Genomic DNA, 27,726 nt, shown 5'->3' on the forward strand with positions numbered 1-27,726 from the left:
TTACGTTCACTGTTCAGGTTTGCGCGCCCGCGTCTCTCTGCCGCTGACGTGACCGCACACACGTTCCACCGCCCAGCTGTGCCCGCGGCCAAAGGGGACAAGATAAAGGTCTTTTGTTTAAAAAAATAAGCTCTGCACACGCAAATTAAAACTTGGAAAAGACAAGACAACAATTAAAACCACCTACGGGGCTAGTTCTTTGCAGAGGCCGCAGGTTCCGGAGACTGAAGAAACTCATAGGGGTCGTGGGTCACATCCGGCTGCTCCCCGACGCTGAGGCGGGAGGGGCTTCCTGCGGTTTTGAGGAAAACGTGGCAGCTCAGCACACAGGGCAGGTTCGCCATGCGGCGCTCGTGAAGCCCACGGTCGGCAAAGCCAACGCTCAGCCGGGCCCTGGCTGTCCCGGCACCCCGAGGGCTGTCCCTGGGCCTGGGCGAGCTCCGCCCGGCCAACGCTCCGCGCACAGGCAGCTCGCGGGCCAGAGGCCCCTCAGACAGACCCCGGGCCCCAGAGCAGCTCCCGTGTCACCCAGAGGTCACCGGGGTGTCGGGCCTCAGATGCGAAGCTGACCACAGCCCCCGCGACCCAGCGCTGCAGGCCTGTTCGGGCTCTGGGATGGACAACACGGGTCCTTCCTCAGACGGCTGCAGCTCCGCCTGCCCCGGCTGCCTCTCGGGAACCTCAGGACTCGCTCTGCTCAAAGAGCGACTCAGCGTCTCCCTGTGAGGGCCCCGAGGATGCCACAGGGACGCTCACGGAGCCACAGCAGACACCTGGTGCCGCAGGCTGTGCTGAGACCCCCAGTCAGGGCTGACGTCCCTCCTCACACACCAGGCCCTGCCAAGCAAGGCCACGGGCCCCCCGCCCGAGAGACGCCGCCGGCGGGGTCCCTGCAGGGCCGGGCACTGGCTGGCAGGGCTCAGGACTGACATGGGCGGAAGGTGTGTGCAGACCCATCGGGGGCAGCAAATGTCCCCAGATCTCGCTGGGCGCAGGGAGGGCGGCTCTGTGGCCCTGGCCCTACTCCCAGGCAGAGGGGCCGTGGGAGGCAGGGACGCGAGGGCGAGTGAGGACACAGGAGGGGCCTGAAACCGCAGCCCCGACTGACACCCTGCCACCTCCACACCAGGCAGCCGCCGCACACGGCAGGCACCTTCCCTGCACCCCGAGGGCCCAGCCACCTCCACAAGGGCTGCACCTCAGGAACCTCCGGCCCTTGTGCGACCTGGGTGCCGGCCACGGCGCGTCTGTGCGTCGGGCCACCCGTCCCGGGGGTCCCTGGGCCCGGCACCGCGGGGCCCGCCTCACCCAGGTGGTGCTGGTCCCTCTCGGAGGCGTTGGACAGGGAGCTGAGGTTGGACGAGGGCCGGGAGCCGCCCCGCTCCGCCTGCGCCTCGTGCAGGTCCTGCAGGAGCTTGGTGGTCTCGTCCAAGGTCAAGTGGCTGTCGTCGTGCTCCAGCTCCTTCTTCACCTTCCCTGTGACGGACGGACAGACGGCGGGGGTCGGAGGGCGTCGGAGGGGGTCAGAGGGCGTCGGAGGGGGTCGGAGGGCGTCAGAGGGGGTCAGAGGGCGTCGGAGGGGGTCAGAGGGGGTCGGAGGGCGTCGGAGGGGGTCGGAGGGCGTCGGAGGGGGTCAGAGGGCGTCGGAGGGGGTCAGAGGGGGTCGGAGGGCGTTGTAGGGGGTCAGAGAGCGTCGGAGGGGGTCGGAGGGGGTCAGAGGGGGTCAGAAGGCGTCGGAGGGGGTCAGAGGGGGTCGGAGGGGGTCAGAGGGGGTCAGAGGGGGTCGGAGGGCATTGCAGGGGGTCAGAGAGCGTCGGAGGGCGTCGGAGGGGGTCGGAGGGGGTCAGAGGGGGTCGGAGGGGGTCAGAGGGGGTCGGAGGGCGTTGCAGGGGGTCAGAGAGCGTTGGAGGGCGTCGGAGGGGGTCAGAGGGCATCGGAGGGGGTCAGAGGGGGTCGGAGGGGGTCAGAGGGGGTCGGAGGGCGTTGCAGGGGGTCAGAGAGCGTCGGAGGGGGTCGGAGGGCGTCGGAGGGGGTCGGAGGGGGTCAGAGGGGGTCGGAGGGCGTTGCAGGGGGTCGGAGGGCGTCGGAGGGGGTCGGAGGGGGTCGGAGGGCGTCAGAGGGGGTCAGAAGGGGTCAGAGGGCGTCGGAGGGGGTCAGAGGGGGTCAGAGGGGGTCGGAGGGGGTCAGAGGGGGTCGGAGGGGGTCAGAGGGGGTCGGAGGGCATTGCAGGGGGTCAGAGAGCGTCGGAGGGCGTCGGAGGGGGTCGGAGGGGGTCAGAGGGGGTCAGAGGGCATCGGAGGGGGTCAGAGGGCCCCCGCGCACAGGAGGAGCAGCCCTGTGCCCGGCGCTTCCCTCTCGCTCGGGACAGCGGCCTCCGTGCGCAGGGACAGCAACGCCACGAGGCCGCCTCAGCCAGGCAGGGCGCCCAGCAGGGCCCGCTGAGAGCTGGGAACACGGTTCCCAGACCGCGCCAGACCAGCGGCCACACGTGCCAGGAGCTCACGCCGTGACGACTGGGTCCCCACACTGCCCCTCCTGCCCTGCACCTTCCGCCCCGACCCCGTCTCTCGTCTCAGCCGGTTCCTCCGCAGCTCTGGCCGCGCTCAGGTGCCCCCTCCCCCAGGAAGCCCCCCTGAGCCCAGGCTGCTGCCCTCAGGGGGCCCCCACGGTGCTCTGCACTCTCTGCCCGGACCGCGGCTCCTCGGGGGCGGGGGCAGCACAGCGGACTGTGCCTCGGCCGCCTGCCCAGCGCCTGGCGTCAACCTGGCACACAGTGGGCCCTCAGCTCCCGCGGTCGCTGAGCGGACACAGGCGCAGTGAGGACAATCACAGCTGCGGTGTCTGCGGTGACAGCTGTGCTTCCACTCCCCGCCAGACCCCCCTCACCACAAACCTCAGTCCCATTTCACAGAGAAACCGAGGCCCGGCGAGGCCTGATCCGGCACCCAGGGGCGTGTGGGAGCCTGGACTCCCGCCAGGCCCTGCCAAGCCCAGGAGAGGGGACCCCCTCAGGGCTGGAGAACCTCTTCGTGGGGCCTCGGGGAGGTGGGGCCTAACAGCGGCCTCTGCCCTGCACCAGTGCGGCTCAGCATCCCCATCCATGCCGGGAGAGGGGCCGTGGTCACAGCAAAGGCCGCCACCGCTCAAAGGTGTGAACCGACTAGCCGCCGGTGGCGTGAACTCTGTCTGGCACCCGGTAGACAACTACCAGGCACGCAAAGCGGCGAGCAAACGTGGTCCCAAACCCGGAGAAAGAACAAGACGGGTGAGCAGACGAGAAACGGGCTCCACGTGCTCCAGAGGGCAGAGGCACCACCACCATTCGGGTGAGAAACACAGGACACTGGAAAAGCCAAACTCGGCTTCCGGAGACAAAGAGGGTGAGAGCGGGACAGGACTGGCGGCAGGTCCGCTGAGGCGGAGGGAGAGGAGGAAGGGTGGGGACAGGGACCTGGGCCCCATGTGGACTCAAGAATCCCAGGAAAAGGGTGGGCTGGTGACTTCTGAGCAAAGTGCAGCCCAAATTTCCTTATTTGATAAAAGCTATAAATTCTAGGTTCAAGAAGCAGAAGAAAACCCAAGAATAACAGCTCTAAGAAAAGCAGGGCCGGGTGCCGTGGCTCACACCTATAATCCCAGCACTCCGGGCAGCTGGCGGCTGAGGTGGGAGGATTGCTTTAGACCAGAAGTTCAAGACCAGCCCGAGCAAGAGTGAGACCCCATCTCTACCCAAAATAGAAAAATTAGCTGGGCACGGTGGCACACGCCTATAGTCCCAGCTACTTGGGAGGCTAAGGCAGGAGGATTGCTTGAGCCCAGGAGTTTGAGGCTGCAGTGAGCTGTGATGACGCCACAGCACTCCAGGCTAGGTGACAGAGTGAGACCCTGTCTTAAAAAAAAAAAAAGAAAAGAAAAGAAAACCAAGGCACGTCATAACTAAACTGCTGAAAAGTAGCAATAAGGAGAAAATCTTAGAAGTGCCACGAAAAATAGCTGATGTGTAGAACAGTGTGACCACGGTAGCCCCAGGCCGCTGTTCTCGGGAAGGCAGGGCTGGGGCTCCGTCCAGGGCCCCGCGGCTGACACGGTGCGGGCGGCACAGAGCCACACGGCCAGGTGCTTCCCACAGAAACCCACTGTCTTCCAGGAGCTGGGATTCGCTACGTGCTGGGCAGTGACCAGCCCCCAGTCAAAACCCCTGGCCGTTGCCTGACGGTGCTGGGCTCAGCTGACCAGGAAGGCCCGTCGGGCTGGGCACGTTCACGAACGCAGAACCGGCAGAGACAAGTGGCGCGTCAGCCCCGAGCCAGCAGAACCCACGTCCCAGCGATCGTCAAGGCACAGACTGAGTCGAGGGGCAGACGCGGGTGAACCCAGGCTGGAGCCATCTGGGAGGTTCTGCACAGGGTGGGCGAGGACAGTGGGCCTCACCCCGCAGCCAGCTGGCCAGGCCGGGCCGACTGGGGACGGACACAGCCTGCAGCCAGGGCCAGCGCACAGGTCACTACTTTGCAGCCCAGCCAGACAATCTTGAAACCGGCTCCTTGAACAAACTTCAGCAACCCCTGCACGTTTTCGTACTGTCTTTAAAGAGCTGAGCACACAAAAAGGAAACACGAATCTCTCTCTGTTCACATTCACCAGACTACACTGCTTTTGAGAATGTGCTTTCACAGCCGCGAGGACCTCCTGAGCGAGGGGTACGAGCTTCTCAGGCCTCAGTTCCTGCCCCAAACCGTATCTCCAGGGCAAGATCACGACAAGGTCACATGCCTGGCGATAAACCTGTCCCCGCGGGAAAGAGAAGCAACGCGGCCGTTCACCGCTGCGCCCTGCTAACCGCTCCCAGCAGCTCCCGCCACCACCTGGCCGCGGTCGCTGCTTTCTTCTCCCTGTTCCCACGGGGACGCGAGCCGCGGGCTCCGTGCAGCACGGCCCTTCCGTCTGGGCGCCACGCCACCTCCCCGCTCCTTCCCTCCGTCTCTCCCCTTCTAAGAAAATAAACTTTGTTTTACTTTTTTTATCCTAATCTCAGCGTGGGAAATCTTTCTCCGCCCGTGGCGGGAGCACCGAGTGAGTTTGCCGCTCTTACGAAGGCGTCCGTCGTACTGAAACGCCCTTTCCCCGACGCAGTCCCTGTCCGGATCCTCGGACCTCAGAAGAGCAGCTGCACCTGGTCGGACACCCAACTGCGGCTTCGGCCAGCGCAGTCTGACCAGGGCTGCTCTGAAGGGAGCGCGCGCTCACGGCACGGCACGCTGGCCCCATGGCAAGCTCACGGCATGGCACGCTCGCGGCATGGCACGCTGGCCCCACGGCACGCTCGCGGCACGGCACGCTGGCCCCATGGCAAGCTCACGGCACGGCACGCTCGCGGCACGGCACGCTGGCCCCACGGCAAGCTCACGGCACGGCACGCTGGCCCCACGGCACGCTCGCGGCACGGCACGCTGGCCCCATGGCAAGCTCACGGCACGGCACGCTGGCCCCACGGCACGCTCGCGGCACGGCACGCTGGCCCCATGGCAAGCTCACGGCATGGCACGCTCGCGGCACGGCACGCTGGCCCCACGGCACGCTCGCGGCACGGCACGCTCGCGGCACGGCACGCTGGCCCCACGGCAAGCTCACGGCACGGCACGCTCGCGGCACGGCACGCTGGCCCCACGGCAAGCTCACGGCACGGCACGCTCGCGGCACGGCACGCTGGCCCCACGGCAAGCTCACGGCACGGCACGCTCGCGGCACGGCACGCTGGCCCCACGGCAAGCTCACGGCACGGCACGCTCGCGGCACGGCACGCTGGCCCCACGGCAAGCTCACGGCACGGCACGCTCGCGGCACGGCACGCTGGCCCCACGGCAAGCTCACGGCACGGCACGCTCGCGGCACGGCACGCTGGCCCCACGGCAAGCTCACGGCACGGCACGCTCGCGGCACGGCACGCTGGCCCCATGGCAAGCTCACGGCACGGCACGCTGGCCCCACGGCACGCTCGCGGCACGGCATGCTCACGGCACGGCACGCTGGCCCCATGGCAAGCTCACGGCACGGCACGCTCACGGCACGGCACGCTGGCCCCATGGCAAGCTCACGGCACGGCACGCTGGCCCCACGGCACGCTCGCGGCACGGCACGCTGGCCCCACGGCACGCTCGCGGCATGGCACGCTCGCGGCACGGCACGCTGGCCCCACGCCAGCAGCTCTGTAGCCGGCGCGGGCGGGGTGTCCCGAGCTCGGCTCTGCCGCGGCTGCACTCTGCGCCACAGATCAGATCCCCCGGGGGGAGGGCACAGGGCTGCCCCCACTTCAGAGGCCAATCGCAAGCCCGCGTTTCTGCCTGGTTCTAAAATGGGGTTGCCGTGACGCCCTCCTGCTTTGAGGAATGTGCTGGAGCGGCTTGCTTAGCAACCTATCACAGAGGATGTCCCCATCCTGCTGGCTTCTGTGCAGGCGCTGCTACAGGCGGACTCCCTGGTGTCGCAGCCCCATCTCACCGGCAAATAGAAACACTTACACCTCAGAGATTCCAAGGGTTTCGGGAGCCGTGGGCCAGGAACCACGACAAAGACCAGACACCAGGACAGACGCGTCTCCTTGCACCCCTAACTAGTCAGCAAGGGAGGGGCACACCAAAAATTCACTTCTCACCACATGATACTGCCGCAGGGCAGGGGCACCTGCTGGCACTCACCCAGAGAGCTGAGCAGGGACATGTCCAGGGACACGTCAGGATACGGCTTCACCGACACGAAATCCAGAACAGAGCCACCGCCGTCTCCTAGGGCGTCTCCAGCCTGTGGGAGGCAAGACAAAGGCGGAAAGATGGGCTGCAACGGAGAGCAGGAAAACATGATACAGACGCTGACACGACTCAACGCCAGCTGCTGAAATGACTGCAACCATTCGCTACGCTTGGGCCCAGCCCCCACGCGAGGGAACAGGCGCCTGCGGGGCCGACCCCAGGCACCACCAGCCTGCGCTCAGGATGGAAATCCACTCCCACCGACAGCAGGAACGAGCCAGCCTCTGCTGACTTCTGGGGGATCCACTCCCACCGACAGCAGGAACCAGCCAGCCTCTGCTGACTTCTGGGGGATCCACTCCCACCGACAGCAGGAACCAGCCAGCCTCTGCTGACTTCTGGGGGATCCACTCCCACCGACAGCAGGAACCAGCCAGCCTCTGCTGACTTCTGGGGGATCCACTAGGCACTAAAGAGATCAGCGAGTGGCGTTCCACCAAGGAAGACACACAGAACCTACGGGGCCCACGACTGCTCTCAGGGACCCCAGGGAGCAGGGTGTGGCAGGTCCCAAACCAACACAGAGGGTCCTCCGCCCAGACAGGGCGTCCCGAGGCCAGTCTACAGCAGTCCCCGGGCTCTCTGGTCGGCTCCCGCAGCCCTGCTTCCCCCGGCGATGGATGCTGAGGGGTCTCTCGATGCTCCAGGGGCCCCAGACCAGACCCCACACCTGCCAACAGGCAGGCTCTGCGGCTGGGCACACAGTGCCGTCCCCAAGAACCCACCACTCCAGAGACAACACCTGCTGCTCAACAAGCAGGGCTCGCGTGGGCCCAGCCCGCCCACCCCACCCTGCAGGGCGCCATGAGGACAGCGTCCCGGAGCGCCGGCTGCCGCACAGACCCCGTTTCTGGATCTGGAAGGACGTCCCGCGGCCCTACACCCTCATCTCAAGACACTAAAAAGGAGCGGGACAGAAATGCACCAGTTTTCCTTACTGTTTAGAAACTGTATCAGCTCCTAGGTAAAGTGACACGTGAAGCCTTTCCTGCTCACCCACTTCTAAGGCCGAACAGCACTGTGCTCAGCCCACGAGAATCCTGACACTTTACTTACATGTTTGAAAAACCCACCTTCACTTCGTCCGGAGGTTTCGCGGGAACATTTCTCCTCTGCAAAGTGAAAGAGGCCGGAAACCAGCTTTTCCAAAATGATTTTATACGAAAGGGCAGCGTGCCGACGCCATTCGCCACCCCGGAGTCCTGCCCTCAGGCGCGCGCCGTCTTCCCGCCCAGAGCTGGCAGCGGCCCGACCTCGCCCGGCCGAGGCTCGGCGCCAGCGAGGCCCCAGGGGCTGCGTGCGGGGAGGGCGCCTGTGGGCAGAGACAGCGAAAGGAGTGTGGACACCCACCCTGCCCTGCAGCCTGGGATGGTTGACACGTACCCAGATCCTGGGGGCAGCTCAGGAGACAAACGGGCCTGGCAGTTTCACCGGGACAGGACCAGGCCGAGCCCTGCAAGAAGCGGTGCCAGGGCAAAGGCCCGCACGCCTCCCGCACCGCCTCTGCCGGGGAGCGGGGCTGCAGGACCGAGCGCCCCCTCCTCGGCCTCCTGGCACCGTCCTGTCTCTGGCAGGAGCGTGGACGCAAACACGCCCCAGTGTTCCGGACGTGCCCGGCCAGCAGCCTCCGAGAATGACTCACATGTGACCCTCGTCCAAAGTGTTTCTGCGAATTCCCTACAGTTTTCACCAACTTTTAATTACAAGAGCAAATACTGCCATTTTTTCATGCCTGTTTCCTCACATGACCTCTCTTTAACGTTTAGCATCGAGTGTCGTTAACGCTGGGGCGCGTCTGACGTCCCTTCACTCTGCAACTCAAGTTCACTTCCACAAAAGGGACGAAACTGGACTTCAGAGAGCGGCTGACGGAGCAACCCCTTTCCAGGGCCTTCCCTCCGTCAGCAACAACCCCGAGTGGCAATGCCAGCTCCGGACGCGGTGCTGAGAGCCAGAGAGCAGGGGCCGGGGCCGGCTTCTGGAGAGGAGGGTGCTGTTCAGAGGGGCAGCGGAAATCTCCGAGGGGCCCGAGCCTGGCTCACACGTCTCTGCTCTCGCACAGACGAACTGCAAGGCCAGAGAAGCACCAGCGGGAACCGCGGCCCAAACATTCCCAGGGCTCAGGCAGGGCGGAGACCCGTCTGCGCTCCACCAGCAGCGACACTCCCTGAGGAGCCAGAAGGCCGCTCACGGTCGCCCTAGAACACAGGCTGCCCTAGGCCCCACCAACACAGCCCAGCAACAAGCCTGACGGGGCAGGTGATCGGCAAGTAACTTCACTCTCTGCCGTCACAAACGCCACTGTCCTTTAAAAGACAACAAAATCCAGACCAGGCCTGTCCGACAGAAACACAAACACGTATCTGTTTTCACATTTCCAGTGGCCACGTTAAGATCACCATTAACATCACTAACTGCAGCCCACTGTGCTCGGGGCGGCACATGGAAAACGCTTCACTCTAACATGCGGCCCGTACAAGGTAGCTATTGGTAACAGAATTTTATATTTTTTTCACTTAATCTTTAAAATTCTACTTTTTAGTTCTCGCTTAAGCCAGATCTAAGTTCAGACCGGCCACATTCCAATTTCCCAGCGGCCACACGAGGCCGGTGGCTGTGGGCTCCAGACTTCCAGCGCGGAGCGTCCACGTGCCCTGCGTCTGACCAGCACCGCCAGGAATGCAACCAGGCGGCAACCCGTGAGCCACCACCGGAGGGCGGCCTGCCGCAGAACGGAGCCAGCGGTGGCGGGGACGGCGGAGTGCGTGCCGGAGGACTCGGAAGGCCGCTACACAAACAGCACCAACAGGCTCAAAAGAGTCAAAGGAAAACAAACGTAAAAGATGCAAAAAAGAACCAAATGGCATCCTAGAGATGAAAACTTCCTGCCTGGGATCAGCAACAGGTTTAGATGTGGCATGAGAATAGTTTAGCGAGCTTGAAGCCATAGCAACAAAAACTGTTCAAACCAGAAGACACACAAAGCACTGGTGACCCCTGCAGTGACATCAAATGTCTAATGTGTCAAAGTCCTAGAGAAGAGGTGGACAGGCAATGGCAAAAAAATGGCTGAAGAAAAAAATGGCTGAAAATCTTCCAAATTTGGTGAAAACTATAAGCCCACAGTTTTACAGTCTTCAAGAAATTCCACAGACGACAGGCAGAATGAGCTCACAGAAAGGCAGCCCAAGGCACACGGCAAACGCCCGTCACTCGCAGGGCCCGACGCTGGCTGCAGCGGACGCTTCGCCACCCTCCTCTTGTGACAACTTGGAAAAATGTGCCACGGTGGCGGCTCGCAGGCTGCGCACAGGCGGCCGTACGCCAGACCTGGTCTGTGGGCTGCGGTCGGCCCCTCTAGACTCCACCAAGAAAGGCACATTATAAACGGAAAACAGAGGAAACAACTACAGAGTCTCCTCCAGAAACGACGCAAGCCAGACGTCTTTCACAGTGGAGAGCAAACCAAGTCCATCCGAAACGCTACACCCAGGGAAAATGAATTTCAAAGATGAAAGCAACATAAAGACTTTCAGACTTTACAGTGAGCGAGTTCACCGTCAGCAAGTCTGCAGTGTGGCAAGTGTTTCGGGGTGAAAGGAACCGGGGCACGCGGGACGTCGGGGGGCGCGGCCGGACGGCAGGCACGGGTGAGTCTCCCGAAACCGCCGCACCGCCTGCTGCAGCACCGAAAAGCCCGCGGGGGACGCCGGCCGGAGATCCCCTAGAGCAGCACGTTCCTCCCTGAAGCCCGGCCGGACGCGGGCGCACTTCCTACAGGGAGCGCGGCGGGGGCGGGGGGCCACGAGGGCGGGGGAGCTGTGAGGGCAGGGGGGGCCGTGAGGGCAGGGGGGGCCGCGAGGGCGGGGCAGCCGCGAGGGTAGGGGGTGCCGCGAGGGCGGGGGGCCGCGAGGGCGGGGCGGCCGCGAGGGTAGGGGGTGCCGTGAGGGCGGGGGGCCGCGAGGGCGGGGGGCCGCGAGGGTGGGGGGGCCGAGAGGGCGGGGGGGGGCCGCGAGGGCGGGGGGGCCGCGAGGGCGGGGTGCCATGGGGGGGGCCCACGAGGGCAGGGGAGCCGTGGGGGCGGAGCGGAGGCGCAGCCCACCTGCTTCAGCTGCAGGAGCACCCGCGAGTGGTCTCCGCCTGTGATCTGGTCCAGGAGGTCATCCACCATTTTCTTGCTGTAGCTCCCGGCGTCCTTCACAAACTCCTGCAGGCTAGAGGGACCACAGGACGGGACATGCTGGAACACGCAGGGGCCCCGGTGCCAAGACACAGGGGCCTGTGTCAGCGGCCTCCTCAGACACTCCTCTGTGCCCCTTCCGGATGTGGTATTTTGGGGGCTGTGAACTGACAGTTTTCACTATATTTTCAAAGTGGTCCATGACCCCAAAAGGTTAAAAAGATCTCTAGGAAAAATAATTAGAGGGGAAAAAAAAAAATCCCAGGCGAGAGCAGTGGACACACACACACACACACACACACACGCTGTGACACACAGAGGCTGCGCTGACTTTAGTCACAGCAGGATGTTCCCGGCTTCCTGCTCGCTCTGGCTGAAGAGCATGAGGGGGTCAGGGAAGGGCGCAGTGGGGGGCGGCCACGTGCCGTGAGGGGTGCACGGCTGGGGTGGGACTCCCACCGCACGCCCGTCACTATCAGCTCGGTCTGGGCCACGTGAGGCACTAACAATAAAATGAACAAAACCTAAAAGTGAGCAGGGAACAAAAACCCACAGTCTTAGACTCCAAGCGCCAAGCCAGAGCCTCGGACGGGCTCCCCGGACTACAGAGCTCTGTCCAGGAGCCGGGCCTCGGCGACAGGAGGCAGGGACAGGAACACGTGCCTTCACGGCCTGTGACTGTGCCCAGCCACGACGACCTCGCTGATCCTGGCGTGTGGCAAGAGCCCCAGGACAGGACGTCTGTGGCAGTTCCGTGTGCTGCGTCCCGCAGCCAGAGGCGAGCACCGTCGCCACGCTCTCGGCAGTGCAGCGAGGGGGGACTGCGCGTCCCAGGGCAGGCGCTCAGGGCGGCAGGCGGGACGCAAGCAGTCTGGAGCCGACCGCACCACCTGGACCGGTGACAGTAGCCCTGCAGCGCCGAGAGCTCCTCACAGGGCACCAGGAGGGGAACTGAGGCCTCTGGGCCCCGCCGGGGGGCGGCTCCGTGGTGCGGAGTGGGGGTAACTGGCCCTTTAACTCGCGAGCTAGGACGCAGCCCTCTCCCACGAGAGTTCTGAGTTCTTGCTTGTTCTGCAAATACATTCTGTGACCGTTTAAAAATAAAACGAAGATCTGATATGTAAAGATTCCATTTCTTAGTGGCCAGCAAAATTACTTCTCTCATAAAAAATTACTAAAATTCCACAAGTGTGACCCACTTTTTGTTTTGCCATAGAAAACTGGAAAATACACACAAAAAATTTCTAAGGAAATGCAGTACCACATTTGTGATTTTAATATTCTATTTTAGCTCCTGTTCTGGGCTGAACTGTGTCTCCCTAAAAAGTTCACAACTTGAAGTCTGGACCCAACACCCCAGGACGTGACTGAACTTGGAGTTGGGTAAACTGAGGCCACGAGGGTGGGCCCTGAGCCCATCTGATTGGTGTCCTTACAAGGGACGAGGACGCAGACAGACAGAGGATCGCCCACGTGAGGACACAGGGAGGAGGCGGTGTCTACACGCCAAGGAGAGAGGCCTCAGCACAACCGGCCCTGCCCTCAGTGGGCTCGGACTTCCAGGCTCCAGAACTGTGGACGGTACGTTCCCATTTCTAAGCCGCCCAGCGTGTGACACTTCGTCACTGCGGCTGAGCAAACGGACGCAGCCGCCAAGCGGCACAGTCAGCACAGTCAGGAAGCCCAACTCCTACTGAGCACGCTCTCTGCGTAGGCCACGCCCAGACCGTGGCCTCCTGCGCTCGGGGCTGGGTCTCGAGACCGGCCAGTGGCAGCGAGGCGCAGACTGCTGCAAACACAGGTTTCTGCTGCCGCCGGGACCTGCCGCACGCTCGCAGGCCGCGCCCCAACCCCTCCCGGGACGCCGCGCTGGGCCAGGGCTCACCTCAGCGCACACTGCACGCCCGTCTCGTCCCCGTAGGCCGAGTACAGCAGCTCCGTCTCGTCCGACTTCAAGTCGCCAAACACCGAGTTGTTCTGCGTGGACAGTGCGGTGCTGGCGCTGGACAGGAACGTGACTGGGGAGGAGCGACAGGAAGGACGCCGGGCTCACCGGAAGGACACCGGGCGCAGGCCCCTCCCCACCGTGCCAGGGCTGAGCGACCCGCACCGGCCGCCGTCCCGGCCGCTCCCGCTTCCTCTCCGACCTTCCTGCTGCCGAGCACAGTGGGTTTTCTGGTTTTCCGCGTGTGACTTGCCAAGCGCAGTCACTGGCCCTGGCTGGGCCTCCGCAGGCCACAGCCGCAGGGAAACCGTTCAACTCTCTGCCAGGGAGGGGCCCGTGGGCGCGAAGGCTCCAAGGTGCCTGGCCAGCGACCGGGCAGAGGACATCAGCCTGCCAGCTCACGCGATGCCAACCCACAGGCACCGCCGGGACCAGACGGTGCGCGGGGCTGGCACTGCTGGGGGACACAAAGGAGCCCGACGGCCCGTGTCGTGTGGGGCTTCTCAACTGCGCATGGCCAGGGCCTCCCTGCTGTGTCCCACAGGGCACTGGCAGCATCCCTGGCCTCGCCCGCTGACGCCAGCACCCACCCCTGTGTGACACCCAGAACGTCTCCAGACATTGGCAAGTGTCCCCCGTGCACAGAACCGCTGCAGGTGACAACTGGGGACTGTCAGAGGGGCAGGACAAGCGATGCCCCCGGGGCAGAGCGTGAGAGACCCCACAGCCGTGGAGGAGGGTCTGGGGTGGGGGTGGGGCTGGAGCAGGTGAGGGGACCGACTACCCGCTAGGGGGCTTCACTTCACAGAAGGTCCCAGAGCAGGGAGAATTTTAAAACCCAGAGCAGGAGAAATGAACATTCCAGAAAGAAGGCAGCCCTGAGCCAAGGCTATGGTGTGGAGGGCGCGGCGAGCTGCCCTGTTGGCGGGAGACGGTGTGGGTGGTGGTGAGAGGCGGCGGCAGGGACGGGAGGGCAGGGACAGGGTCTGTGCCGCTGTCTGGGGGCCCCACTGCCCCTCCAGAGAGCACCCTGGCATGGCAGAGACGGAGCCCGGGGCGTCGGGGGCTCCAGTGGCAATGCACACAGACGCAGGGACAGAGACGGGAGGAGGGGACCCGACGGGACAGAGCCGGGGCCCGGGGGTCACAGGTACTGACCCCCAGAGGCCGTGGTGCAAACGCGGTGGGGACAGGAAGTGCCAGGATGCGCAACACCAACCAAGGCCACACCCAGGGGATGGGAGCCCAGGTGCTCACTACACATCTTCAACGCAGAGACACCGACCCAGCATGACTTCTGTGCCTGTCACTTTAACTGACCCCGATTTCATCAGGGCTACGACAGGAATCCAGACATGGTAATAAAAGTGCACGAGGAAAACCTCCAAGTAGGAAGGGGGCTGCTCCGCTAAATCCCCGCCCTCCCCGAGCCGCGGCAGCAGCGAGGACGGGCTGCGCGTTTACCTTTGTTTCTTCTCTCGTCTTTGAAGCCCAGCGTGGTGAAGCCGGGCAGCAGCTTACTGGACAGCGAGCTCAGGTCCACGGGGTGGGTCTCCTCTTCTGCAACAAGGGACACGGCAGACCGCGGGCCGTGAGCGCTTTCTCTGCACCGCGGCGGACCTGCCAGGCGGGGGCGGGGCACAGGCAGGGACTGCACGATGACCCCTGAACAGTGACCTTGCAAAAGCCAACTACCATTCTCAAAACTAACTATTTCAATTTCATAATTATCCCAGAGCCAACATCACGAAAGATTTCGCATCTGGCCACCACACCAGCAATACTTTCAGCATTTCCAGCTGCTCACCCGGCACCTCCACGCCCACAGCACACGCCTGCGGCCCGCGCCCCGTGCCTCGCCCTGACCGCACGCTCGCTCTGCGGAGGTTTGTCACTCACACACCACTCACGCCATCTGAGCAGGGATTCCCCAAGTCCCAGTCGCAACCTCGAGCCAGCTCTCTGTCTGAGCTAAGTACTGAGCAACCCGTCCATGCTCTTTAGGAAAATGAGCTACAGACGAAAGATCGCCCGTTTATATTCTGCACACGCTGGGTCTCTCTCAGGCACGCGAGGCTGCCCCGCACGCGTGTGGACCAGACCGAGGAAAAGTGGGACTTCCCTGTCCTCACGGTGCCCATACGTGCACTTCAAATCCACGTGAGATGCACTTTTCAAAGGACACGCCCCTGAACTGCTGCCAAGGAGACGGAGCAGTGCAAAGACGCTTCTTCAAGACCATGGAAACGCCCGTATCGGGCTGGGTGGACCCGGTATTCATGTCCTTGGTGTAACTATCCAACGGACCTCGTCTCCTGAAACCCCTTTCAAGCTTTAAGGAACAGAAGCTACTCAGCAATCTGGTTTTTGGTGAAGACTGAACTTGGGTCGCCAGCCCTTCGTGACGTCAGCCAAGTTCAGCCGTGAGGACCTCCCAGAAGCTCCCCAGGGGACCCTCAGGACCCCGTCCAGGCCTCCCTCGGCGCTGTGTCATGGCGCTGTGTCGCGTGGGAGGGCGCAGGGACGGGGGCGGACGGCGTCCCATGCTGCCCCAGGCCCACGGCGTGGCACCTAAACACGCACGAGGCTCCCCGCATCCCTGAGCGTGGCGCAGGTCAGAGGGTGGCGTGCAGGGAGCCGGCCCTGCGCAGGCACCCACCGTCGGCATCCGGCTCGGCCGTGTTGACCACGCTGTAGAGCAGGCTGCCGTCCCCGCTCCTCTTCAGGTAGCCCACCTGGAAGAGAGCACCGCCTCAGAGTCTGTGCCTCAGCACCAGCACGCGGTCCCAGTTTTCCACGGAGGCCGCCAGCAGGGCTCAGCGTGGGGAAATCCCAAAGGCCACAGGCGAGGAGCTCTCCGTGAGCAAACGCCAGAGGCCCTCGCATGCGGTTCCCCGGAATTTAAGACTAACCTGCAAACAAGACGGTGCACGCGTGTGCAATGAAAGGACCTTTCAGGGTCCTCGTGGCCCCTTGAAGGGGGTGCTGTGGAAACAAAACCTGGCGCCAGGAATCAACACTTAAAATTGCTCATAAGCCTGAACAGCCCGTGAGGGAGCGAGTCAGCCGGGCGACAGGCATCGGACCACCCTGGCGGCCAGCGCCCCGCTCCGCCCACGGCCACCAGGAGGGTCTGGGAAGAGGCAGCTCCTGCTGGTGCGGCTGTCGAGCAGGGGTGGCCGGGCCGGTGTTGTGCAGGAACAGCGGCCCAGGGAGTGTCAGAGCCCAGACGGCTGAGCGGGCATGGGTGGCAGGGGAGGGGCAGACCCGCTACCACAGGGCACCGAGCAGACAAACACGTGAAGGGTAACAGGAGTCGGCTTCTCATAGCAGCTACAAAACTGAAAGGGAGAAAAGCGACGCGCAGCCTATGGTGTGGTGTGGGTCCGGGGGTTCCACTGTAGAAACATGGTTTTTGGTCCATGTAAGCACGGGGGTCAACAGACCTTCTCCTGTAGGCAGAACGCACGTCTGTGCCGCACCCACACGCACACGCGTTTCCCAGTCTCTCTGCCGAGAGGGCCTCGCCCGGCATGCAAGTCCTGGCTTCCAAACAGGGTTCTCCAGGAAAGGAACCCAGGCTCCCCGGAGCGACAGCCACGCCCAGGCAGCGCACAACCCGGTGCACACCAACGCCGTCCTGCAGACCGACCCTGAGGCCATGCAGGCACGTTCAAACTTTCTAACAGGCATGTTAAAAGAAGCAAACATAAGCAGACAAAACTAACCATAATATACTTCATATGACCCGACATACGTTAAATGTTATTCAACATTCTTTACATACAAATCAATGTGCATTTTCAAAGCTTAATATGAAACACAGAATATAAATTTCTAGTTAAGTGTGTGTACAGATTACATGTTGAAACAGTAAGATTTTGGATATATCAGGTCAAATAAAACATTAGGGCTCATGTCACCTGCATCCCTCTACTTTTGTCAACGTGGCCACCAGAAAGCTTAAAATTGCTAACACGACTCGTGTTCTATTTCCATCACACGTGCTTGGTCCAGAACCTCTGGTGACAGAAAGCAGGCGTGCTCAGAGGACAGCAGGGCCTTATTCACAGACAGAGGGTCAGCTAGACCGGCTCCCACCGGCCACACCTGGCACAGGAGGTGCACCGCAGCCACAGGACAGTAGCCGGGACCTGCGGGACCCAAGCCCAACCCCTGCGTGACGGAGGGGCTCTCAGAGGCCTGAGCCACACACAAACACGTGCCAGAGGACACTCACCTCGAAGGGAAGGGGGGACCTGCAGTGGAGAGGCCAGCGGGCAGCCCCCACCAGGACGCAGTGAGGACACTGCACGCCATGCCACGCCACGCCACGCCACGCCACGCCACGCCACGCCTGCAGGGCCCTGCCAGCCAGGCACCCAGACCCCTCTGAGCCGGAGGAGCCCACTCCCACAAAAGGGGCCACAGCAGCGTGTGCTTCTGGCCTGGACCCCACGACGTCCCAGTGTTAACGTCCCGACCCGGTGGCCGTGCCAGGGCGCGCAGCCCACCCCCCCCCCCCCCCCGGAAGGAAACACACCCAGCCCTGGGCCGAGCAGCCGTCTCGGGAGCTGCCCGGAGCACTACCTTGCCGCCTGGGAGGAACCGGTTGATCCTGTCCCGCGCCTCGTCGGCCGCGTGCTCCACCAGCGCCAGCACGTGCTCCTCCGCGGTGCTGTCCGTCAGGCTGCAGGCGTTGCCCTCGGGCTCAAACACGCAGCTGCAAGGCAGGTGGGGACACCTGTCACCGAGAGGCGTCCCCGCCACACGCCCACCCCGCCGGGCGGTGCCCAGCCCGCGTCTACCCACACGCCCCAGACACGCGGTTCGGGGCTGCCGGCAGAGCACACGCCAACTCCTGCTGCCCAGCGCCTTCCCCTCCCTGTTCTGAGCGTAACCAGACGAGACTCGGGTCAGGAGGAGGAGCAAGTGGAGGCCACGGAGACGCTCTGTGTTTCTCACGACTCAGCTAAACACTTCTGTCACTTTAACAGCAATAAAAGCAGCAAAAGTTGACAGAAGCCACACGGTTAGTCATCAAAGGCACCACTAGAAAAGGTGGCCCAGTCTCCCTCACGGGCGAGAGCGGCGCTGGCAGCTGGGGGGCCGGGCGAGGGCTGTGCCGTCGCGGCGGGGCTGGGGGAGAGCTGCCGCCCCAGGAGCGGCCCGGAAACATGCCGAGACCTCAGCAGGCAGCCTGGTTCCCCGTGAAGTTCTCTAAACGCAGAACAGCTGAGAGGCTCAGGGCACAGCCGCCACGGAGGCAGCTTCCCCTCCTGTGGAAGGTTCTAGAAGCAGGGGGGTGGGTCCCTCCCTGCCCTGCACGTGGCCGGATCCAAAGGCCGAAGGGACAGCTGCAGGCCTGGGACAAGCCCTGCCCATGAGGACACCCTGCTCGTGTCCCTGAGGCGCAGTGGCAAGAGCACGGCGGCGCTCAGGCTCGGCCGGCGGCACGCGACCACACGCAGTGCCGGGGGCTGTGAGTGTCCCAGCCCAGAGTGCTCCGCTGCCCACGGCACAGACGAGACCTGCGGTTCAGAGACGCCGTCACTGTAACTTTGCCACTCGACCCCACAGATGCAGGGTGGGCTCCCGGCACCAGGACCACCCAAATCCAGGCCACAGGCTAGCAGCACTCTCTCGAGTCGGGGGTCCGAGGGGCCCAGGCACAGCCACGAGCCAGTGACGCACCAGTGTCCACGCGGCAGAGGGGTGGGGACCTCGTTAGGGCACTGTCGGCAGCTTATGTCATACACACGTCTATGGACACCGTTCTGTCCCCTCAACCCCAAATGTACTGAGGCCACAGGACCCGAGGGCTGGTCCCTGATCAGACAGCGGTGCCCCGAGCAGACACACTCAGCCCCCAGCACGGGGTTCTGCTGCCCCCTCTGCCCCCCAGGAGAGCCCCCCCGACACACTGTCAACAGGCAGGGTGGCTGCAAACCAGGCACACTTTCGGGAAACAAACAATGGAAGGCCCTGACTTCTTAGAACTTCCTCCAAGATATTAAAACCAAACATAGGGCCTGGCACGGTGGCTCACACCTGTATCCCAGCACCCTGGGAGGCTGGGGCAGGAGGATCGCTTGAGCCCAGGGGTTGGAGGCTGCAGGGAGCTAAGATGACACCATTGCACTCCAGCCCCATGACAGAATGAGACTATCTCCAAAAACAAACAAAACCAGTGCAGATGGTCCCTGACTCACAATGATTTGACTTATGATTTTTCAACTTTATGATGGTTCCAAAAGTGATGCACAGTCCGTAGGAACCGTACCTTGTGTAACACTCTCTGAGGGTGGGCAGCAGCGCCCACAGCTCCAGGGCCACCTGATCTCAAGGGTAAACCACCAACGCCCAGTTCTGTACCCTGACGTACGTGACGATCTACACGAGACGCTCGATGCCATTACAAAGACTGGCTTTGCGTCATGATTCTGCCCAACCACCGGTGGCTGAAGGCTTCTGAGCGTGGTTAGGGTAAGGGAGGCTGAACTAGGCCGTTCCGGAAGTCGGGTGGACTTAAGGAGATTTGACAAGACATTTTCAACTTACAGTCGTTTATCCGGACACAGCCCAACCTTAAGTCAGGAGCATTTGTACTAATGACATGGACTTCAACGCTCCGCCACCAAAGGGTACCGAGAGAACCCCTGTGCGTTCTGGATATAAGAGGGTTCCCTCAAGGACCACCCCAATCAGCTGCCGCCTGCGGAGGGAGCAGAGCCCTGGAGAGCTGCTGCTCCCCCTACCTGGCAGCTCCCACACCTGCCGGCCCGCAGGCCCCTCCCTGGGGGCAGCACTGGCACAGCTGTGGGAGCCCGGAGCTCGGAGTTGGAGCTCGGGAGCCTGTGCCGTCCAGCGGCAAGGAGCAGGCCTAGAGCGCCGGCCGCCCAAGATGGGCCCAGCGTCTCAGGTACTTTGGGACGGGACACAGCCCAGGTTGTCAGCAGCCATCGTGCATGGGAGGGGACTTCCTGGGGGGGAAGGGCTAAGGGACGTCAATAAACAGCCCCCAGCAGACAGGCAGAGCCGCCGGCCGGGCCACACCTGGTCGGACAGCACACATGGCGGGTGGGCGGGAGGGGCTGTCCTCAGTGGAAAGCTGCTTTGATGGCGGCAGGACGCAACAGCGCGTGGACAGCGTGGGTGAGGATGGTGACATCACCCAGACAGCACGGCCGCCCACTCTCGGGTGGCCGGGGAGGGACAGTCGCTTCCCTCTGAAATGCTGAGTCTGGGCAAGTGTTCCACCCGCAGGCTGCCAGGCCCACCCCTCGTGCTTCGTGACACCGGTGTGGGACACGGACCTGGGAGTCCTAGCAGACCGTGCGCCTCCAGCGGGACCAGCTACTGCGGGAGGCCCCACGCCAGGGCCCGTTCTCACCCTGAGGGCACCCGCCTTCCCGATCAAGGCTGCTCGGCTCCAACAGGCAGACCCAGCGCCCACGGAGCCTTTACCTGATGACTTCTCTACTCGGCTTTTTGGATTTCTTGGCAGTTTCTACTTGTACCGGCACAACCTCAGGAACAGGTTCCTCAACAGCTGTGTCTTCATTGCCCAACAGAGCAGCCTGCTGAGAAAAATCCATGTCCTGCATAAACGACATGCTGCGCTTCAAAGCTAACAGCCGCTCCTAGAATCAGAAAGGACAGAGCAGCAGGGACTTTACCTCTCCCTCACAGCCAAGGCGCCATGACGATGGGATGGGATGGGCATGGCCACAGCCTCACCTGGCCTGACCACTAACTCTCCGCGGTGGCGCAGCGCGAGGCGGTCGCGGGGGCTCAGAGCCGGCACAGGGGAGCAGGCCGGAGCACGGCAGTGCCGCACCCCCGCACAAGGCGTGTGCACCCCACTGCGCGCGGCCCACGCAGCCTGGCTCACGGCACAGGTCTGGGAAGCTGCTCGGGACGGCGGAGGACAACTAGGAGATCCCGTCTGGACCTGGGGCGGTAGCCGTGCAGGCCGGCTGCAACCCAGCAAGACGGACACCCGGGCTCAGGATCAACAGATCCAGAACTTTCTGCCAACCCTAAATGAGATGTGACAGCTAGGCCGTGGGCAGCTGCAGGAAGGGAGCAGGCCTGGAGAGGGCGGCAGGGACATCTACCCTAGAGCAGAGGGCCAACACCATGGCGGTGACGGGCGGATGGAGCATGGAGGTCACTGTGAGTTTCCGTCTGGGTGCACAGGACGGAGCGCAGAGCTCTGGTTTTCCTTCGCTCTGCGCGTCGGGGGGTTTCTTACTTTGCTCATCATCTTGAAGCCGGCGTGGAGGATCTTCTTGGCCAGCTTGTAGTACACAGTGTCCGGCCTGTTGTAGGTCATCGCGTTATCACACATCAGTTTGAAATCCGCCTGGAGACACGAGAGAAACGGCGTCATCGCGTCTGCAATGCCACACAGACGCAGCAGACTTCTCCGTGCCGTCAAAAGAAGTCAAAGCAAAAGGCTGAAACTGAGAGGAAAACAATTAAACTGGCCTCTCTCACCTAAAACATAATTTTTAAGAACTCAGAAATTCTCATAGCTGCTCACTGGTCAACACTTGCAAGAAAAACTTTCCACTGAAGAACTGGGCAACATCTGTAACTTCTTCCTGAGCACGATAGGCACATCTCGTGAGAGGGAAATCGAGCTCCCTGAGCTTCCCTGTCTTCTCCAGGCCTCCTCCCTCCCCTGAGGAGGAACTCGGACATAAACAGGAACAAGCAACAACCACCCAGTTCTCTTAAGTAAAAGCCAAGGGGTGGAGGAGGGTGTGGCACGCTAATATCTTCCGTCTCTGTTTTTCCACAGAACAGAATTCAAAACCTCCTCGACACACAGTGTCCTGGGACGACCAGGAAATAAGGACGCATCACCGAACGACTCACATCAACAGCGAATCACTCAGCACTTTGCTACCGTGCCCGACCTCGGCTCGCGCTGCTGGCAGCGGAGCCGTGACGTCAGGCTGGACGCCGACCACGCCACCGGCTGTCTGAGAAGACAGCGCGCCACCCGGGCCCTCCCAAGCCACACTGCCCTCACAGCCAGCTGAGCAGCGTCCCCAGGGCCTGGCCCGAGGCCGAGGCCCACACCCGTCACACGTCCCAAGCGCTCTTGCTGAGGACCTGCCGCGATCTGCCCAGCCCCACCCGACTCTCCCTCTCCCTTCCCGCCTGTCGCGCTGCGCTCCTGGGAGTCAGCAAACCCTTCAGTGTCTCCGGACTGACTGAAAATCGAGAAAACTGATTTTAGCAAACTGAAAAGTCCAGCTTTCCCAAAGTTAATGGAATGTAAAAAAGAAACCTCTCGCCTTTTCCTAAATGACATTGCTGCCAAAGTTACCGGGCATCCATCTGGGCTTTCCCCGATTTCAAAGTCAATAAGCAATTTCTAGCTCTCACAGCCAGTACCAAGAAACAGAGTTAAGGACAAAGTACTCAACAGATATAAAAATTTATTATTCTAAAAAAATTAACGCCCAATGATTACAAGAAAAAAAACTAAGAAGCAGAAAATTATGTTTCTAAAACTATCCATTCTCAAGCCCGGCCACACTGGACATGGCCTTGCCGGAACCCACACGTGCCGTCTGTGCCAGCACAGCAGCTTACAAAAGAAAGGAAAACATCCTGTTTCCAACGGCGGACGACACACACTCTAGCTTCTAGACCAAGAGACAGAGACAGTGTTCACAACCAAGCACTGCCTCCACGCTGTGCTTGTGACACGTCACACCACCCGGCACAGAAACGCCCGTCTGTGCTGAACCAGAAGCGAGCGCAGGTGAAAGGCCTGTTCGCTAGACACAAACACAGAGCTCTATCGCAATTACTCCAGGAAATGAAATGAGTTTACCTTAAATTCCGTGACTGACTTATATTCGTTAGCTACGATTTTGTCTTTCATTGTGCCAAAATCCATCGGATGTTTTATTATCATTGAATACCCAGGAGCAATTGCATCCGTGACAGGAAAAGCAAAAAATCCATGAGGATCTTTCCTGAAAGCAAAGACACTGTCACTTAAAACAAAAACACTCTAGCTGGGCGCGGTGGCTCACGCCTGTCATCCCAGCACTCTGGGAGGCCGAGGCGGGTGGATCGTTTGAGCTCAGGAGTTCGAGACCAGCCTGAGCAAGAGCGAGACCCCGTCTCTACTAAAAATACAAAGAAATTATATAGACAACTAAAAATATATATAGAAAAATTAGCCGGGCATGGTGGCACATGCCTGTAATCCCAGCTACTCAGGAGGCTGAGACAGGAGGATTGCTTGAGCCCAGGAGTCTGAGGTTGCTGTGAGCGAGGCTGACGCCACAGCACTTTGGCCCCAGCAACAGAGTGAGACTCTGTCTCAAAAAAAAAAAAAAAAACCACTCTAAAACCTAGATTGCTAGATGATACTAAATTCCATACAATCCAAAAATTTGATACAGTTGACCAAATTTTTTTTCTTAAAAATTAAAAATATTAAAGGTATCCCTTTTAAGATTGTGATAGGTACTTTGGATACAACAAAAAGTCCCCCCCAAGCGCTCTGGGTCCTGTCATTGTCCCGGCTCCCGCCCTGACAGGCGCCATGACTTCAGAATGGACAGGGCCCAGGACTCTGCCAGCCCTCCCGGCTCTGTTCCCACGGCCCGGCGCGCACTGCACGGCGGGACAGGGCTGTGCCTGGTGAAGGTGACGGGGCTGGTTCAGCTGACGGGGCTGCGGGGTGACGCCTCAGAAAAGAAAGATGACGCTGCACATGCCCCAAACACAGGCTCTTCAGAAACGCCCACGGTCTCACCTCTGGAGCTGGCGGAGGAAGTGCTCTAGCAGTTGCTGAATAGGCGTGCTCTCGTTTTCAGCTGACAATCCAAAAAGTAAAACAATGAAAATAAATACAAACATTTTGTTATCTGTTAGAAAGCTCCCATTTCACACTATTTGCTAGATGTTTCATGCCATTTTAAGTTCACTCAAGGATGAGGATACAAAGATAAATCAGACTTGGCCTTGGCTCCCGAGAGGCTCAGCTGGGTGGGAAGGGCTCCCACGGCGTCAGCCTCAAAGCCTCTTACGATGCCCAGCCCGTCCATTAACATGAGACTGTCAGGATTCGATCTGTTTTCAGCTCAGACCCCTATTCTAGGCAAGGCACGAAGGAGAAAACAAAGGCTTTGGACATAGAGGCTGACCCTGAATTCATTGCTTGTCATTTCACTTGCAGTCCCTCAACTTCTGGTTATGTTTATGGTCCTCACCTGGAAAACGGGACGAACACACACACACACACACACACAGGTTCTCGTGAAGACTGCAGCCGTTAACTATATCCCCGGGCCCACAGTGGGCCTCCCAGGGCAGATTCCTGACAGCGACGCTCCTGAGAGTGACCCAGGCGTGTGCAAGAAGCGTCGTCACATCATTAGCTCTCAGGCGCACTGGGCGAGTCTCGGGTACAGACCCCCAGGGGGGCTGAGGCTAACGACTGCGCTGACTTTGCAGACAGGGCCACCCTTTCGCTTATTTCGTGCCCAGCCTTCTGTACTCAGCGGCGTGCCGGCAGCAGCCCCGAGCGCTACCATGTACCCTGCCGACGGGTGGGGGGCAGGGGTGCTGCGAGAAAACAGCAGCCCCTCCCCACTGTGCTGATACCCCTGCTCCCCAGCACACTGCACACGGTCAAACCAAAATTCAAGAAAGGAAATGCCTGAAGAACAAAAGGACCATAGCCTCAGAGGTCACGAGCATTCTAGAACTCTCCTTTGGTGGAGCCAGCATGGTTTCTGATGGCCTCCTCCCGTCCCGGATGTACCGTGTCCCAACTGCCTCAGTTTCCCTACAGTCTGGGAACCACCAGATGCGTCCCACTCACTGGGAAGAGACACCCCCTGTTGTAAGGACAAAAGCCCCGTCACTGTGAGTCATGTGCATGACAGCGTCAGGTGGGAATTCTGGCCAGACTCCACCCCTGACAACGGCGCCCATGGCAGAGATGTCACTGAAGGCCCCCAACTTTTTCCCTCCCAGCCTATGGCCACTTTAAGCAATTTCAGACCCACCACTGGGGCCTTCAGGTTCCTTCTTCCTAATGGGAACTGTGTGCATTTTGTTGGCGTGTGCATCTCTTGTGAGTCGCACTATCATGGGGCTGCTTTTTGATGCTGCTCTATTTTGGATAGTAAGAGCAGATAAGGCCAAATTTTTAGACCCAGGGTTGGCAGAGCTTTTCTGTAAAGGCCAAATAAAAATAGTCCGGGGCTGGGCACAATGGCTGGTGCCATCATCCTGGCACTTTTGGAGGATGAGGCAGGACAATCGCCTGAGCCCAGAGTTTGAGACCAGCCTACGCAACATAGCGAGACCCCATCTCTACAAAAAATTTAAAAATTAGCTAAACATGGTGGCGCACACCGGCAGCCCTAGCTACTCAGGAGGCTGAGGCAGGAGAATCACTCGAGTCCTAGGAGTTTGAGGCTGCTGTGAGCTATGATCACACCACTGCACTCCAGCCTGGGTGACAAAGTGAGATCCTGTCCTAAACAAAACATAAAAAATAGTCTAGGCTTTATAGGCCACAAGTGGGAGGGCTCACGGCATAGGTCTTCTGTTTCCTCTTGGAAGTCTTTAAAAAGGTATGAACCGTTCTTACTTACCTCATGGGTTAACAAATCAAATCAAAACTTAAGATCATGAGTGGTAACTGGCCAAGCCCTGCTCAAGCTCGAGACGTTCAAAGATGCTGGCAGGAGCCCTGTGTCCAGGGGACACGTGGCACGAGGCCCTGGAAGAGAAAGCGCCAGCTCTCTTCCTTCCCACGCTTCTCCCCAAAGCAAGAGGATGTGGTGCCGACCCTTAACTTCCAGCGGGGAGCTCTGAGCACCAGGAGAGCCCCTGACTGGGCAGAGCCTTGCCTGGCTGTGTCCGGCACGCTCGCACTGGCCGGTCCGGGGGCGGCTCCACCTCCACCTTCCTCCCAGGGTCAAAGTCGTCGGCCTCTCCCTCTGTGTCGCAGTGCTCCTTCTCTCGTTTCCGCTTCTTCTCCTCCTGGGAGGCAGAGCCAAAGGAGTGAGCAGCAGGCATGGCTGGGGCCTCACCCCAGGCTGCGGACACCGGGGACTAAACACGCTTCCCAATTTACCTCCTCAGTTTCCAGGCAAAACAAGAAGTCATGAGAGAAAAACCCTCTCTCAGAGACCCTCCCTGCCCACGATTCCCTCCCTCACAAAGACGCCCCGAGACGGGTCAGCCGAGGGGCTTCCTGCACCCGCTCCCCAGGCCCCGCAGACACGCGGAGCCCCGGCTCTGCCTCAGCCGAGCGGCCACCCGCCAGCTCTGCCTCACCTTTCGCTTCCTCCTCTCCTCGTCACCGACATGCTTCTCCTTCTCTGACTTCTTCTTTTTCTTCTTCTTCTTTTCTTTGTGCCTTTCTCGCTCGTGATCTGACCTGTCATCGTAGTAGCTGGAGTCATGGCCGGACCCGGAGAGCTCGGTCACCTCGCTCCCTCCGACCTTCAGGACCAGCTTCAGGGGCTTCTCCAAGGGCTTGTCGGTGTAGTCTGCAGAGACACGGACTGTGAGCTCACCGTGCGGCCGGGGGCAAGCTCCTGCCCCCAGGGGGGAAGGGCCGGTCCAGGGCGTGGGCACTACCGGGGCACACCAAGGCCCGAGAGGGCGATGTGCCGCTCTCGGGAAGGCGTGCAGCAGGGGGCTGCCAAGACCCTCCGGGAAAGACGGAGGGGCAAGCCCACAATAGAAGGGTCGCTCCCTCCCTTCCTCCGCACTCCTTCCAAAGGGAGCTCCAGGTCGCTTTCAAACGACTCTAGCCTGGCGGGGGGAGGCTGTGCGGGACACTGCATACACCACCCGGTGACGGAAAGGAACAAGACTGGACCTGGCACCCAGGAGCCTGATCTCCCACCCCCAAGGCTCCCAGGGCGGCTGTCCACCCCCGACGCGCACGGACTACCTGCTACAGAGCAAGGCAGAAAGAGAGAAAAGGCGCCAGGAACTTCTCCCGAGCGCGGCGGGGAAGCCAGCAGAGATGCTCGCGCTCTCCTCCCGCGCCGGGAAGTGGCCGGTAGCGAGCCTGGAACCCAACCGTGGGCCCCGGGCCAGTACCCCGCGCGGCCACCCATCGGGGCTCCCCGCCCACGCCAGGACCCGGTCCCCGGGACCCGGGCCAGTACCCCGCGCGGCCACCCATCGGGGCGCCCCGCCCACGCCAGGACCCGGTCCCCGGGCCCCGGGCCAGTACCCCGCGCGGCCACCCATCGGGGCGCCACGCCCACGCCAGGACCCGGTCCCCGGGACCCGGGCCAGTACCCAGCGCGGCACCCATCGGGGCGCCACGCCCACGCCAGGACCCGGTCCCCGGGACCCGGCCCGCCCGCCCGCCGCGCGTCGGGAAGCGCCGCGGCCGCCTCACCCTCGTAGGACGAGCGCCACTCGGCCTTGTGCTTCTTGTGCTTCTTGCCCATGGCGGCGCCGCCGGCGGGCGCGGGGCGGGGCCCAGGAGCCCCCCGAGGCCGCCCGGAGCGTGGCCGCCGCCGCCCCCCAGCCCTCGCCGGGCGGCCGCGCTCGTGGCGCCCAAGTCGCGGAGCCCGCCGGGCAGCGCCGGAAGCTGGCTGGGGAGGCCCCGCGACCGGAAGTGGCCCGGCGGGGCCGAGCGCTTCCGGGTCGGGGGGCGGTGCGCCGCGCGCGGCAGATTCGAAGCACGGGTGGGGCCGGCGGCGGTGGCGGTGGTGGCGGCGGCGGCGGCGGTGGCTGCGCGGGGCGCGAGGCTGCGGCGGCCACGCTGCGGGGCG

General features: G+C 61.8%; 1 protein-coding gene across 6 annotated transcripts; it reads right to left on the bottom strand.

Moving 5' to 3' along the window:
• Positions 1–27,502, bottom strand: BRD9 (bromodomain containing 9). 6 transcript variants are annotated; one of them, XM_069492812.1, is made up of 18 exons: positions 27,348–27,502; positions 26,264–26,478; positions 25,834–25,966; positions 23,724–23,784; positions 22,788–22,932; positions 21,189–21,299; positions 20,399–20,574; positions 19,828–19,848; positions 19,679–19,723; positions 17,522–17,657; positions 15,591–15,666; positions 14,396–14,491; positions 12,872–13,004; positions 10,909–11,020; positions 7,880–7,918; positions 6,696–6,798; positions 1,309–1,476; positions 1–292 (listed from the first exon to the last, which is right to left on the bottom strand). In XM_069492812.1, the coding sequence occupies exons 1-18, from the start codon at positions 27,397–27,399 to the stop codon at positions 192–194; spliced, it is 1,923 nt and encodes a 640-aa protein (XP_069348913.1). In that variant the 5' UTR covers positions 27,400–27,502; the 3' UTR covers positions 1–191. The 6 variants fall into 6 exon arrangements, with proteins under 6 accessions (XP_069348913.1, XP_069348917.1, XP_069348916.1 ...); XM_069492816.1 differs by lacking the exons at positions 19,679–19,723; positions 19,828–19,848 and having other exon boundaries at positions 17,522–17,654; positions 20,399–20,511; XM_069492815.1 differs by lacking the exons at positions 19,679–19,723; positions 19,828–19,848 and having other exon boundaries at positions 17,522–17,654; positions 20,399–20,514.
• Between the last annotated feature and the right edge of the window lie 224 nt (positions 27,503–27,726).

The sequence above is a fragment of the Eulemur rufifrons genome, chromosome 17 (genome assembly GCF_041146395.1).
Source record: "Eulemur rufifrons isolate Redbay chromosome 17, OSU_ERuf_1, whole genome shotgun sequence".
Lineage (NCBI taxonomy): Eukaryota > Metazoa > Chordata > Mammalia > Primates > Lemuridae > Eulemur > Eulemur rufifrons.